Below are 15832 nucleotides of genomic sequence, written 5' to 3'. Positions count from 1 at the left end.
CCCGTACTAAACTAATTACGACAAATGCCATATCAGCACGAATGTACATTGTGTTTGTATCCAGCAGTGAAGAGTAACACTGCACAGAACCCTAGACTATAGCTAAACAACTTTTTTACTTTATCTGTAAGCTTGTGCAAGGATATAAAACAGGAGTTAAGACACATTTCACCTTTGTCCTGAAAAAAGATATATATTTAGTTTATGCAGTTGATACATTTATTTAATAATTCAATTGTAAATAACCTTGAGTGTGCAATAGCTTAAATTTACAGATGTTAGTAGGTAGGCCTGATTTTAAACAGTCTCACCTTGTCAGATCCAGCAGTCCCGCAAAAGACATACGAGCAGCTCCACTGCTGTTTCAATTACCCACCAAATGTGGAAGACAAGTTAAAATGTCTTTTACATGGAAAATCAGCTACAGCTTGGACTTTCCATGATGAAAGCAGAGGCAGGAGCTTGACCTGTAAAGCTCAAAGCTATTTTTTTCCTTTTTTTTTTTTTAGATCTAGGAAGGAACGAACTTCAACAACACATTGTTTGTGGATTGCTATGAAGTAGGAGGCAGAACTTTTCCTTTATGTCACTGCTCTGTCATCATAATGTCCCCCGGTTAAAGAAATGGCTCATTGTGATGGGACAGATTGTTCATGAATATTGAATCGATCCTTTTGGCTTTTATAAATTAGAAATCGCTCTTGCCACACTCATGTGAGCGTCTTGTTGTATGACTTGGAGGGATAGCGCTGCAAAATGGCATGCGGGGCTCTGCCATGTCGGGGCAGGGAAGACAAACAGGCGGTGTGCTTGAGAAAATTGGATACACATTTAAAGTTTAAATGCTGAGTGACGTCCACATCTCATTTGACTCCCAGCAGGAGAATTCTGCTTCTGTGTTGGTTTGGGTGTAATTTAGGCATCAGTACATATTGGGCTAAATGAAGAGAGTGGAACATGGTTCATGGCTTTATGTCTTTGTACATGTGTGAATTTTGATCTTCATGAATTTCAGATGGATATCCTCAAGACAGGAAATAAGTCAAATATTTATGACAGATATTGTGCACAAATGAGTCTATCCAATCCTCAGTAGCAGTCAATTAAATCAAATACTTTTAGAAAATAACCTTTACACGCTTATATGTGATGAACAAAGCTCTAGATGTGTAACCGCTCTCACTACTTTGTATTAGTTTTTTGGCACTTAGTCATCGCATACATTTGTGGATGATTTTGAAATCTCTTGCGTGACAGATAAGGTTACCTCATGCTCATAAATAGAGCTTACCGCACTGCATGTTCTCACAGTTAAGACTCATTTGTCCACAGATTTGATCCAAATGCCGTTGGTTTCTTACCTTTTAAGTATAATACCAGTGGTGTTATGTAATATCAGAAATGTGTTATTAATATAATTCATGGTGGAACACAGTTTTAGGAACAAACCTTAGGATACAGCCAAAGTTTATCTCTGTTTGATTGTAATGGAGCGTTTGGCCTTAGAGAGCTACAATATAATGCTGTTTTTCCTTAGAACATTTGTGCTTTGTTAAAAGACCTTAACTGAAGGCAGTTTAAAGTATTATAAAGGATCTTAAATTATTTTATATATTATGTTGTATTATATTATACTTTTTAAAAGAGTAAAGCCTAAGCTATAGTTTTCGATCCACTTCAAATGTTGACTAGTGCATATTGCACTCAGAATTTTTTATTTTTTTGGCCTTTTTAGTTGCCTTTGAGCTTCATTTGCTTCTTCCTTGGCGAGCGCAGAGGTTCCCACCAAATTCCTAAAACCATTCCTCCTTCTCCCTGAAGGCAGTTTCATGTGCATGAGAAAGAATATCTCAGACCTCAGATGATAAGTCATATTTTCCCATTAATGTGATTTGAATAATTTGACGAGAGTCTCAAAGCAGACTTGTCTCTTTCTTCCAAATTCAATATCTAATTTCATATGTGATAAAGAATGTCTTAAAACAAACAAAAAGACATTTTCAAATGATTAAATTATTAAGTCCATGCTTGTTTTGGCTGGTGGAGTAGGTTTATATTCAGCTTAGAACATTGTGTTGCAATATATCAGTCAAAAAAAAAAAATAGAAATGTGTAACTGTTAGTGCATTTAACTTTGCATTAAACAAATGATGTTCTTTTTCAGAGGAATCATGTCTGAGAGCAGACCAACAATTGTATCTATTGTGCTTATAAATAAGCATCCTCTCCGTTATATACACTTCTTTATTTACTTAGAAGAATCCACACAAGCAAATAAAAAACACATTTATTTGTCCAAACCAGTACTTTTGTCCAAATAAACACTTTCTAAACTGACATTGCAGACAGACGATGGCTCCACAGTTTACATCTGATCCTCTAGTATGCCCCGTTCACATCCTCTGGGTGACACCGGTGACCCGGAGGGGCTGTGTTGCCTGTTGGGTCAAAGTACATCACAAAGCACTTGCAAACTGAAGCTTCTTCCCAGGCCAAAAACAGACAGCTGTCACAAGGCACCTTTCTTTTTTAACACTGAAACTCCATTACACTTAGAGATAAGATAACATTGCTTTAAGTGGTAGAATCAATAGTCTGGTCCAATACTCTTAAACATAAGTAGCAGCTTATCTAGAAAACTGAACTGATGCTATAACAATCTATGAGTAAAAAAAGTGTTGTTTTAACCAGTCATTCATGATATGTAAAATAAACTATAGTTTATTCACTGTACTGCATTACATAGAGAGTAAACAGAGCTGTTTGGTTGTTATAGTGCTATAATATGTTTGAATTGATATAAATAAAATATAAATGTGCAGCATTCCTCACTCAGTGGTGGTGTTGAAGACCAGCACACATGTAACATATAGATATTCTGTGACATCAAATTTCATTACAAAAATGACCTTTTCTTTTTTATATTCACCAGCAAGCCAAATTAACAAGACCCATATAGGTCTTTGTCAGAATGTGTATAATTTCATTCATATTACTTTCAAAATACATAAAGGAGAAAATGGATTTCATAAAATTCCATATACACAACCATTCAAAAATGTGGGGCCAGTAAGATTTTTTTGTAGTTTGGTTTTAGAAAAAACTTCATCTGTCTGTACAGTAGAAACAGTCGTTTGTGAAATAGTATTACAATTCCGAATAGCTCTCTATTTGAATGTTTAAAAATGCAATTTTCAGCAGAAATGTAAAGTTCAGCATTTATTTGAAAGAGAAATCTTTTATAACATTTTGAATGTTTTTACTGTTACTTTTGATCCGTTTAATGCATCTTTATTTCCTGAAGAAAAAATCTTACTGACCCCAAACTTTTTTTCCTACAACCTCTTCAACAAAAAATATTTCAACTTAAAATACAGATGATATACAAATACTGAGGCTATTAAATATTACAAATATTAATTTATGCAAGGTTAATAGCATGTATGAGTTCTCTACACAGAAAATTCACAGTTTCATAAAAAAAAAAAAAAAGACAAAGATATGTTTGTATCTCTTGGGCGTTTTTGTTTGATTACAGAATGGCCGCTTTTCCCGCGCCCTTATGCTCTTTTTTCCCTTTCTTTACCCTATAACACAGCATTTGTTTCAGTTGGATGCATTCCTAGAAATTACTCTTAAATCCCAGCAAGGTCCAAGTTTCATTTGCCTCCTTATTGCTGGAACTAAATCCAGCTGGTTCATTTCACAGTTGCTGTCTTATGTTCATGATTTGATTTTTTAATTTAATTCTGAGCTTACATTTTCATCTTAAACAAGCATACACACAATAAACTTAATTTGGCAGTCAAACACAAAGGCATATATTCATTATCTTCCTACCCCACTAAATAAACAGAGGTGTCGTCCAGCGCACATTATGATTCACTTAACAACTAAATAAAGACATGCAGGGAGTTTCTTTGGCAAAGCTTGTAGGTAGAAACACAGAAAACACAGATTGAGCACTTCACTCTTCCTTTAAGTAACGTCGGACAGTGACGATCCAGAGCATGCTCATAGGTCAGCTTTTACATAAGGAAAACATGTCAAGCTCCTGATGAAGGTTAATTCTTGGCTGTTAGGTTCAGCTGCATCCTGTTGCTGTTGGTCTTCACTCCCACCATTTCTCACACAGCTCACTTCAAAACAACCCTCTGAAAGTCTAGGAACAGCTGCTGTAGCTCTTATATATCAGGTCCATTGTCTGGTCTGATGCTATATATAAAAACAGCCTGATACTGTGCAGAGCACAGGAACTTTAGTTTCATAAAAATAGTTACAATGTTTTCCACCTCAAAGTTTGACACTGGATGATGTCTGCTTCTATGCGTTTAAAGCATGTAGGCTGACTGGAGTGAGTCCTTCACCTCTCAATCACTGTATTTGCGGAGGCTTCTGTCGGTAATGAGGTTGCCGGGCTCATGGTTTTTGCACTGAATGCTAGTGCCGTTCATTGGGCCTGAGCTGGACACCTGGTTCTTGGTGTAACACCAACAGCACAAGCATGACTGCAATGATAAAGAACAACGAAAAATTATTTGATTGTACCAACATGAGTGCATGATTTGTAAACAAATACATTTTGCTGTTGTATTATATTACCAGCTCTATATGTATGGCTTTTCTGACATAGTAAACTTGCTCGATAGCTCACCTGGTAAAGCATTGCATTTTTGATTCGGAATCCTCGGATATGAGTGACATAAAATACAAGTCGCAACGCCTGATAAAACAGCTTAAAGAATTATAAAGGAAAGCTAAAATGACATGGTTGCTTTAGCGAATGCATTTTTATCTAACGTTTACTTTTGTTAACACTGTTAAGATTAGGGTTGGTGATATGTTATTTTCAAACTCGATATTGCATAGGTCTTTTAGCGCCATTCACCGGACATTACGCTTTAAAACTGCTGTGATGCATAGAAGGGCCATCAGAATAAAAAGTTAATAAGCTTTACATTCATCTGTTTCAGAGACACGTTTAAGTATGCTGTTTAGCGCAACTCACTGGGCGTTTCCATTTGAAAGTTCCATGAAACATGCAAGAAGCAATCTGCTACAATATTTTACAAAAATGTTGCTACAGGGACAGTTTTCTAATGAGCCTGGTTTAGATTTTAAGCAGTACACATTGTATTGTGTTAGAGGTGTATTTCTTATCTGCAGCTCTAAGTTTGGCCCATAGTAAATCAGCTTTGAATATTTCTTTTGGATCCACACCATGTCTTGCTCAAATCGTCAACTTTCTTGTATTTAGGCCCATGAACTTTGAGTTGTTTTTGTTGTTTTGCTTCATCGCACAAACACTTCAGTTGCACTGTATCTTTGTGATCATCCTCATTACTCAGAAGGAGCCTACTTAGGGTCTGACATCATTGTCGGTAAACCTCACTCAGTATGGGCCGGGCATTGCTTATCTCTCTCTGAGAATGACTCACAGGACCCTAAACATATGTCTCTTTAATTCAAACATAATTTGCTGATAGATTGTTCTGTTGCAAATTTTGTTCTGTTTTCAGATTTTGTGAAGACACAATGAAATAAGTTTAGGAACAGTGGTTTAAGTCTGTTTGCAGTGGCAGGCAAATGAAGGAAGCAGAAAGCCATTTTAAACTCACCTTAAAGCAATTCTTGAACTTCTTGCTCACAAAATAGAGGATGATGGGGTTGATGCAGGAGTTCACAGTGGCCAAGTTAATGCCAAAGTAATCCATGATCAACAGGAAGCTGAAAGTTTGGACATTTATTTAGTTTTGTTGCATATCAAATTCAACTTCCGAGTTTACATACTCTTTGCATAATAAATTTTTGTTTTCTATATTTTTTTTTACTAAGAAAGTTCATAAAACCTAAAAAAAATAATGTGTGTGTGTGTGATTTAAAAGATTTACTTTTTATGATTTTATTTACTTACTGTTTTTTTATTGCTACAAAATTTACTGTCTCCAAGGGGTATGTAATCTTATGAGCACAACTTTATAAACACTTTAGATTGTAAGCCATAACTTTTACGTCAGAAAAAATATCTTATGCACAAGCAGCACAAGTATGTAAGTTATAAAATAAATCACTCCACTCAATGTTAGGAGTCAAATTGGCAAAGGCTCACTCACTTTAATAGGTCACAACGTCTTTCATCATTTTGAGCATAAACTGTTTTCTTCAACAGTCTACTGAGATGAAGAGGGAACCAGCAAAGAGCGAAGATCAGCACTAAACAGAAGACTGCTTTAGCCACTTCACGCCGCTGCAGAGCATAAACAAGCCATTAGAACAGCAGTATATTCAGCCTTATACAGTATAACATACTCTCACATTCAAACTTAAAGGCTTTACCCACAATAGTGCATACAAGACGATATCATGTAAATGTTCATAAGGACAATAATACAGTGTAAATGCAAAATGTTTTACTGTTCAATATTATTAGTGTTTTTATCATGCAAACTTGGAAGTTTATAATCATTAGTATTAAAGAGGACTTACCTGTTTAAGGTGTTCGCTGAGGACGATCCGAAGGCCTCCATTTCTGCGGTTGAGCATTTCACATGTCATGAGGGTGTAGAAAATAGCTGTGCAGGCCAGTGGCACACAGAAGTAAAAGCCAAATAACCACCAGTCTTTCCAATTTACATAGAACTGAGAGAAGATAAAACACATACAGTATCCATTACATCTACAGTAAACAAACACAGTTAATGTGTCATGCAATTAATGTAGTAAAGGGCTGAGTTGTGACAAAAAATGTTTAATTCCTCTTATATGATAAAACCATTTTTTATGGCAACTTTATTTAAAATAGTTAATTTGCAGGAGTAAAAGTATCAAAAATGGCCTCAGAAGATTTCAATATGGATTTAATAGTGAGCTTGGACCTTTGATGGATGTTTAGAAGCCAGAAGATCATTAAACCACTAAGAAAAATAAAGAGGTGATAGCAATAAAGAGACCAAATGCTTGGAAAATATGCAATACACTACTCTAATAAGAATTTTAGCTGAGTTCAGTACAAATATTACTGACCCCAAACTTTTGAACTGATGTATATATTAGCTAACATGAAAAGTAGTAGACATAACTTCTTCTTCGTCTTTCTTTTAGGAGAAAATCATTTTGCGTTGTGTCCTGACCACCTTACTAGGTTTATTTTGTAAAAATTATCTTTAAAAAGAAAAAAAAGGTACACAAAGTGACCTCAACACAATGTTAATATTTTTTTTTAATTGAATTGTGCTGTATTGAGTCTCGTCTGAATTGTCTGTTGTTTCTGTGATTAATGGCAGGGTTCATATGAGAGAATGAACTCTGTTTCTCATCCACACATATGGCTCTGCTTGAGAGAGATACATCAGCCGGTAATTGCACTCATGGTCTGTTATCAATTTGCTTCTTTGGAATGAACAAAGAAAAAGAAATCTCCAGATATCGCCTGCATGGAGCAACTGAAGAAAACCAAGGTATGAAAAGGTTTTTACGTTTATCCCCCTGTATTGTCCATTGTTTTGGCAAAATGTTGTTCCCAGGATCAAAGTTTGTAAAAGATCATAGAAATAGTGCATGGCATCCTGCTCGGGGTCAACCGGACAGGATGCACTGTTTATTACAAAGTGTTGGAGAGTTTATGTGAATGAGGGGAAAAGATGTCTGCATGACATCCATCTGGTTGGAGCGTACCATCATCAGGCCAGTTTCAGGCTTGAGCATGCAGGTGTGGTAAGTTTGGTTCCTGTAGTTAAAGGTGACCATGTTGAAGACCACTGCCTCTGGCACAGCCAAGATGATGGAAATTACCCAAATGGAGATGATCTCAATGGCAGTGAAGAGGGGGACGCCGACCCCCTGCACTCTGCTCCAGGACGCTACAGCCCTGTACCTGAGCCACAAAAGGTACAACCGTTAACAAAACTCTCAGACCACTGCTCATCTGTTTCAAAACAAATACATATCATTGAAGCTCCACTTCATGTGCACTAAACATTTCTGTGAATGACCTCAGAGAAGAATGTGGAGTCTTCAACACCATCTTTTTTTTTTTCACGTCAACACCTGTGAAGCTTGACTGATCAGATTCCTATCGCATGGGAAAGCTTTTATAACGCTGTGCAGCTGTGGCAACATTGAGCTACTAGTTTATAGTTGCAATATGCTTAAAGGTTGATCTAAGATTAATGAAAAGACTGCTTTGCATTTTAATATTCATATTATTAAAATGCTCACCGATATACTTCAGCTGTTTGTTTGGATAAAGTCACTGGTTTGCCTGGCTGCTTGTTTCCCTTTGCTTAAAATCATGTTTGCTTGTTTGTTTCATTAATATCTTTCCTCTTGTGTTTTTTTTTCTGTAAAACGGTGCATCAAGATTTTATACGTAACTATATCTTTTTTTTATGACCCATTTGAATATTCCTGTTTAACAACAATGGGGCATTTATATTTCACTAAGTGGAGATGTATCCACTTTGCAAACACTCAGATGGAAGAGAAAGACATAGCTCACACAACATGGGGAACACAAATCGGACGAGTTGTGCTGAACATTTCCTCGGCATGATTCACAAACTAATTAAAAGCAGCCGTCCTGTTGTGAAATTAAGGCCAGACGTTTGATTCAAGTGATTCATTCTTTAAAAATTGCGACAGGCTGCTGGACATTTGTGGCTTAGATTTGCTTTTATAGTGCTGGATGACAATAAAACATCTTTTGCTCAGACAGAGAAAGAAAAAAAACAAAAAAACAATACTGTCTGGAAGAATAAAATATAGTCTTTTTTATCAGAAGGAGCTCACATTATGTTGAGGTAATTTGTCAGATTGTTTTATTTATTTATTTATTGAGGTTCTGGCTTAAACTTTGCAAAAGGATAATGTCTTAGTTTAGTTTTATTCTATAAACATATATGACAAGATAGCCATTCTTCTTCTTTATGGCAGTGATTAAACTGAGGTGGGCAGGTGGCTTCTGCCTCCTAATGAGGAAAATACTTTCTAATGAGAGGTGCCCATTAGAGCTGACCTTAAACTGGAGGAAGTGCCCTGATTCAAACAAAAACTGGACACTCCCCTAATCACAAGCAAATGTTTCCTGAGATTGGTTTCATGAGAAGCACCCTGATTAAGAAGATACAGGAAATACAGCTTTAAATGTTTATTTATTTATTTTTGGGGAAAAAGAGTTTACAAGCTTTATTTTTTTAGCTTACAGTATATGAATTTCTGTAGAAAAACTCCATCTTAAGAAAAACTCAAAGAATGATGATAAATTAAAATGCAAAATGTTTCCAAAATGAGCTTCAAAAAAAAAAAAAACACTGAAAGTTTTCAGTGTGTTTCGCGTGTTTTGTTTATTTTTTTTGTGTTTTGTTTTGTTAAAGATACCAAGACTTATTATTATTATTATTTTTTATGGCTCACACAAAACTTTTACATTTAAAGAATTTAAGTTAATTGATAGATGACCTCTTTGCATTTTGTAAAATTAAAAATGAATGCAACTGCAGATTTATTTCACATTACATAGCATTAAGTTACTGTTACTGTGACAAATATTGTGGGAAAAAAAGTTTTTTTTTTGTATTATAATGACTAAATCAGTCAAAATAGCTTGGTAGGTAGAGTAGGTGAGTGAAAGATTAAAACGTGACACCCTAAACCTAGCTTCTGACCTTTGTCTATCCCTGACTTTTAGACCCCAGCAGTGAAATCTGAACCTGAACCTCAGTGTGACCCAAAGTTTAAAGGTCAAATTAGAGAAGGTTTTATGGGTAAAAGGATTTTCAAGCCTTATTGGATTATATAGGAGTTTCTAGAGAAAAACTGCATCTGAAAAACAAAACAAACAAAAAAACTCTATAAAAGGCAAAAAGTTAATGAGTTTTAGAATAACAAAATACTGAAAGTGGTCAGTATTTCAACTTTGTATTTGTTTTTTGTTGTGTTTTGCTTCGTTGTGTTGTGTTGTGTTTTGCTTCGCTTTGCTTTGTTTTCCTTTGCCTTTTGTTTGGTTTTCCTTTGCCTTTTGTTTGGTTTTGTTTTGTTTTCCTTTGCCTTTTGTTTTGTTTTGTCTTGTTTTGTTTTGAACCCATTTCTGGAGCTCCCCCAACCTTTTCAATGTCTCACTAATCAAACAGACCTGATACAGGTCTGTCAAGAACCAATGTTTTAGATTATAGATTTAATTATACAGTATGTCTGCAATTTTTAATCATGTACACTTTGACATCAAAATAGTGAAGCTGTGATTTACCTGTCCACACTCAAAGCACACAGATTGAGTACTGTAATCCCAACAGATGCTTTCTGGAGGAAAGGCACCAGTTTACACAGGAAGAGTCCAAAAGAGTTGTCATCAAATGGCCATTTTTCGAGAAGTAGCTGCAAGAAAAATAGATCATTCATGACTATTATTCCTCAACCATATGACCAAGATAATCATTCACTCTAGTGGAATATAATGCATTGGGATGATTTGAGTAACATGTTCTCATTTATTTTAAGTGCTTATGTCCAGACATTTATTTATAAAGAAAGAAAGAAATGGAGATGTTTAACCAAAGCAGTCTCGATTTCTGCAATTCGCTTAACTAAAGAGCAGATTTTTTTGTTTTTGCTCTCTGATCCTGTTTTTCCTTAAAGGCCACATCTTGTCTTGATGAAATAAAGCCGTTTCATTGGTTGCTTGTATATCAGCACAGGCACTTCCTTGGTCATTGTATACTTTTGCTTGTCCTCACCTTGCAAGAGTCCAGTAGTGTTGAAAACAAAAACCTCCTGTCTCCTTTTTTGAAGTGTACGTACCCCTTTTTTGTAATGACATTTGTGTCATCAGAAGGTTTTTTCTTTGTTGGTTTGGACTTCTGCAAAGTCTCATCATTTAAGTGGACTTGACAAGGCTCACTGAGAGGACCTTGCCTTTTGTTAAACAGGAAAAGTATGTGGATTATTCTCAGGTTTAGAAAGGAAGCTTGTCATGGGTGTATCCTGGCCCTGTTTGTATGAGGAGTGCAGAGTTTAATCAATGGCACAGCTGTAGAAGTGTGTTTGTATGTTTATTTGATGTATATTAGAAGTCTGGAGTGCAAACGACTCAGTGCGTCACAAAACAAGTCATGCTAAATACCACACTTCCGGTTTAAAATATTGATGTTTGCTTTCAAACTAAAGTGTAAATACACATAAAAAACATATTCTTGTGGCACGGCTAATACAGAAGAGGGTACATCATCTGCGTACAGCTCAGATTTGCCAAAATGGCGATACGCAGATTTGAAGAGACACAGAGGAGAGGAAATGTTGAATAAAGTCATTATTTTTGTTTTCTGTGTGTACAAAAAGTATTCTCGTCGCTTCATAACGTTATGGTTGATTCACTGATGGGAGATGGACTTTTCTGACGATGCTTTTCATACTTTCCTGGACCTTGCCACTGTTATTTATTTAACAGTCTATGGGACAGTTTCAAGCCTACCAGTTTTAATCCAAAATATCTTAAATTGTGTTCTGAAGACGAATGAAAATTTTACAGGGTTTGGAACGACATGAGGGTAAGTGAATAATGACAACATTTTCATTTTGGGATGGAGTATCCCTTTTTTTATTGTTTTCCTTTTAAATATCTTTTATTACTATTATTATTCATTCATAAATGTCACACTACATGACATTTTACAAAATGAACTAACTGTACTTTGTCATAAAAAGTTAAACTATATGATATAATTTCCTGTTTTATGTTGTTATTAATTTATAATTTTTTTTACTTGTTGCATGGAACACATGTTTTTTAAAAATATTGCAATACATTGATTTTCATTAAGCAACAAAGCAGTTTTGTTGAAATGTTCTTTCTTTTATCCCATTTAAAAAAAAAAAGATGATGTCAAAATATTTTTTTATCATTTTATTTATTTATTTATAATGAGGCTTGCTTCTTATTTGCAATATCAGGATGGTATTTTTAATACAAAAATTCAAAATATGCTCTTTAGTGAAGAAGCGTATTGAAATCATTGTATGTCTGAATTGCATATTTCATCTGTTTTTGGATAAATACATTAAAATCATTGACCGAGCTGCTAACACAGGCCTCTGTTCTCTGTCAAGAACTGTGTTCACTGACGAGCCGAAAATCAGACAAGGGACTTTGGCTAGTGATGAAGCACTAGTCAGAACAGGGCTATTCATTTAGATGGCAGCCCTTCAGTCCCCTGTTTATTTTATTTATTTAACAGGCCATATCCCTGCTGCACTCATCAGGGAAACCTCACTAACCGTAATAGGACGGCCCTAGAGATAAACTCTGGATGACCGTATATACGCCCCTGCCCGGTTCATCGAAGTCCCCTCCCAACTTCCTCTGCCAGCTCATTCTCCCTTCCTGTGCTCGTGTACTCTTTTTTGTATAGTGCCCTATAGGCTTTGTGAAAAGTAGCCTTTGAGAGCAACATGATGTCATGCTTCCTTCCAATGGAAAATAATAAAGAGAAACCGATCTGTGCCTACCTTGTAGACATTGATAGGGATGTCTATGGTGATGTAGATGAGATCTCCAAGAGCCAGACTGGCAATGAGGGCGTTGGGTCCATTCCTCATACACTTGTTTTGGTAAATAATCCTCAGCAAGGTGGCATTACCCACCATTCCCACCACAAACACAGCACAGGAAATAATTGTGTTAATATATTTAAAATAGTGCCTGATGAAAGTGGGGTCTTTGCAGGATGGAGGTCCCTTCTGTCTGGTATAGTTATTTCCGGTTGTAGGCTGGAGAACTTTATGCACATTGATTCTGGAGGTAGTAAAGTTTTGAAGGACTTCCTCTGTTCCATTAATGTGACATATTCCAACAGTGGCCAGGACGGCCATTAGCAAAAACAATTGTAGCGTCATAATGCCCATTGCAGAATGCAGTTCGCTCTTTGATTTCCAGATGAGGTGATATGAGCCTGATTATGGCTGTTTAGCACGGCTGTGGGATAGGAAACAAAAGGATGGACATCAAAACCATGTCGTAAAGCAAGTTAGAGTTCAGTTTGTCGCAGCTCAAGCACACAAAATAAAGAGACATGCGACGCAGGCCTCAGGATAAAATAAAATCAAAGAGAATTACTTAAACGTATAACACTAGGTCTGCAAAACTTCAACACGACTTCAAAAGGGATTTAGTGGAGGAGAACAGATGGAGAGTGCCAGTACGAGTTACTGTCATGCTACGGGGACGAGACGTTGCCTTTTCTGTCATTCCCGGCAAGTACCCATCAGTGCTGGCATGGAGCTAGTGGCACAGCATCAAGCTTTTGTTTTTTCATTTGTAATTTTTAAAAAGCGCCCGCTGCACAGCTTTCATCACTTTGGTTTCCTCAACATGCATTCCCGCTCTGGTTTGCATTTGGCATTCATAACGGCAGTTCCCCCAACTTAATAAAGCTGTCTTGGAATTTCACAATAGGAAATCAAGAACAGACCAACAACTACAAGGTTTTAAATCAATCAGATATATTTTTGGTAACAATTAGGCTCTGTTTGTTAATAATAATTAACTTAACTAGTTGGCATGAACTAACAATGAAAAAAAACCAACATCTTAAAAGGCATTTATTACTATTAATGTAAATTGCAACATTTTTTATACATTATTAAAAGCTAACATGAACAGTTCGGATGCTAACAAAGATGAAAAAAATGCCGTTACAAATTAACTAACAGGACCTTATTGTATAGTGTTACCAAATTTTCCAATAACTTAAAGCTTTGTATTTTGACTAATTGAAACACTTATGCTAAGAATAATATTAAAATGTCTGTATTATTATTATTATTATTTTTTTTAATAACAAAGAAATTATTCTTTCAGATAAGTTAATCAATGCGTAATAAACATAGCCTATTCGTACAGGACAATCACAAGTGAGAAAAGTTAATCAACTCTCATCTTGTTTGGAATCATTTAAAACCCCCTTTCATTATCTTGACAGCAAAGGAACACTTCTGAGCCAAGATGTGTTTCCTGTTCAAAGTCCCCGCAACCACCTGGTACACAAGGAACTATTTAGTAGACAGCCCTTCAAGTAGCATCCTAGTTTAGCATCAGCTAGGCACTAAAGGGATCCTTAACGGCATGCAAACTGTTACACTTATGAATTATAAATGCCTCATGGTTTTTCACCTACCGCTCCTTAAATGTCTGCCTTCCCCAGGATCCCGTCAGTCAGTCAGTGAGTTAGTGAGACGAATATTCGGCTAGAGCCCCCCAGACATCTGTGTGGTATCATGTGAGTAATTAACCAACTATCAAAGTGTATAGCAAGATCCCATTTGGACACCGCGATGCACCAGAGCTGCTGTGAAGGGGCTGCGCATTCTGTCTCTAGCTTTTCCTGTAGAGAGTTGCTGTGTGTGTGTGTACGTGTGTGTACGTGAGTGTTTAAGAGAGAGCACTTTGACGGGGTGGGATTGCACCTCCCCCCTCAGCCGGGAGGGGGGCCCCAAAGGAAACACCAGCGCTCATTGAGGCACAGCCTGCCTGACTGTCTACAGTCAACCCAAGCTCAGGGAGCATCAGGAGGAATAACGAACCCTCTCCTGAGGTTTGCCTTCATTCTCTCCCTCGATCTTTGTCGTTTCTCTGACAGAACTCCTGCCGCCGTGTCGTAACCTTCTCCCAAATGACAAACTCACCTTCCGGTCCCTTCCTTCAAATGCCATACAGACAGCTATGCAGGAGAGGGTGTGGGGGACGGTGGTGGGATTGAGAGCCAAATATCTCTTGAACTTTCTACGCCCGAAATATCACAGTGTGGGTGGTCGGACTCAGGGGAGATTGCGATTGCTTGTGTGAACATGAAAGCCCACGTAAGCCTTGGGTTCAAGTCTGCTTCACTAGCCTTACAGAAATTGAAGCTATTTTGGATACTTTTTCATTATGTGCCCTGGCAGTGTGATTTCAAGAAGGTCGATTAGAACAACAAGCTTGTATAAAACAAAGTTCCTGGTTGACTACATCACTGTCCATTATGCAACCTATGTCTATGTCGAGCAAAATGGGCCATTATCAATATGGGGTCTAAGTGCAGGAAGGCTGCTATCAGTACTGCAAACAGGCACCTTAATAAGCTGATACAGCAACTGTACTTGATTCTAATACAACACTGACCTGAATATCATTGAAACTCACCGGGCCATGATGATGTTTTATATAGCAGTGCTAATGCCTCTTCATTACAGCTGCTTTATCAGGTTGTGTTAAGAGATTGAGGTTTATCCTTTCACATTGAATGCAAGGTTTGATTAGCACTCTCTGATAACTTGTAGGGGGTTTCACTGGTTGACATTTATTTATATAGCATTCATTGTTTTGTTGCCTTCATATCTCATGGTGTATGTTAATTAAATTAAATATGTTAATATACAACCCGAATTCCGGAAAAGTTGGGAGGTTTTTTAAATTTAAATAAAATGAAAACTAAGACTTTCAAATCACATGAGCCAATATTTTATTCACAATAGAACATAGATAACATAGCAAATGTTCAAACTGAGAAAGTTTACAATTTTATGCACAAAATGAGCTCATTTCAATTTTGATTTCTGCTACAGGTCTCAAAATAGTTGGGACGGGGCATGTTTACCATGGTGTAGCATCTCCTTTTCTTTTCAAAACAGTTTGAAGACGTCTGGGCATTGAGGCTATGAGTTGCTGGAGTTTTGCTGTTGGAATTTGGTCCCATTCTTGCCTTATATAGATTTCCAGCTGCTGAAGAGTTCGTGGTCGTCTTTGACGTATTTTTCGTTTAATGATGCGCCAAATGTTCTCTATAGGTGAAAGATCTGGACTGCA

General features: G+C 36.7%; 1 protein-coding gene across 1 annotated transcript; it reads right to left on the bottom strand.

The window, feature by feature from the left end:
* Positions 1-3145: 3145 nt before the first annotated feature.
* On the bottom strand, positions 3146-14412 carry LOC132143766 (endothelin-1 receptor-like). Its single transcript, XM_059554279.1, has 8 exons — positions 14166-14412; positions 12499-12964; positions 10244-10371; positions 7675-7873; positions 6487-6639; positions 6114-6247; positions 5619-5727; positions 3146-4508 (listed from the first exon to the last, which is right to left on the bottom strand). The coding sequence occupies exons 2-8, from the start codon at positions 12892-12894 to the stop codon at positions 4371-4373; spliced, it is 1257 nt and encodes a 418-aa protein (XP_059410262.1). The 5' UTR covers positions 12895-12964; positions 14166-14412; the 3' UTR covers positions 3146-4370.
* Between the last annotated feature and the right edge of the window lie 1420 nt (positions 14413-15832).

Source organism: Carassius carassius, chromosome 7, assembly GCF_963082965.1.
Source record: "Carassius carassius chromosome 7, fCarCar2.1, whole genome shotgun sequence".
NCBI classification, from domain to species: domain Eukaryota; kingdom Metazoa; phylum Chordata; class Actinopteri; order Cypriniformes; family Cyprinidae; genus Carassius; species Carassius carassius.
This window is presented reverse-complemented; position numbering and strand designations above follow the sequence as displayed.

Excerpts from the sequence above, each read along its gene's own strand:
- LOC132143766 (XM_059554279.1), bottom strand. The coding sequence starts at position 12,894 with ATGGGCATTATGACGCTACAATTGTTTTTGCTAATGGCCGTCCTGGCC. Across the intron at positions 10,372-12,498 it reads TCCCTATCAATGTCTACAAG|CTACTTCTCGAAAAATGGCC; the intron begins GTAGGCACAGAT and ends TTTTTCTTGCAG. Across the intron at positions 7,874-10,243 it reads TGTGCTTTGAGTGTGGACAG|GTACAGGGCTGTAGCGTCCT; the intron begins GTAAATCACAGC and ends TTTGTGGCTCAG.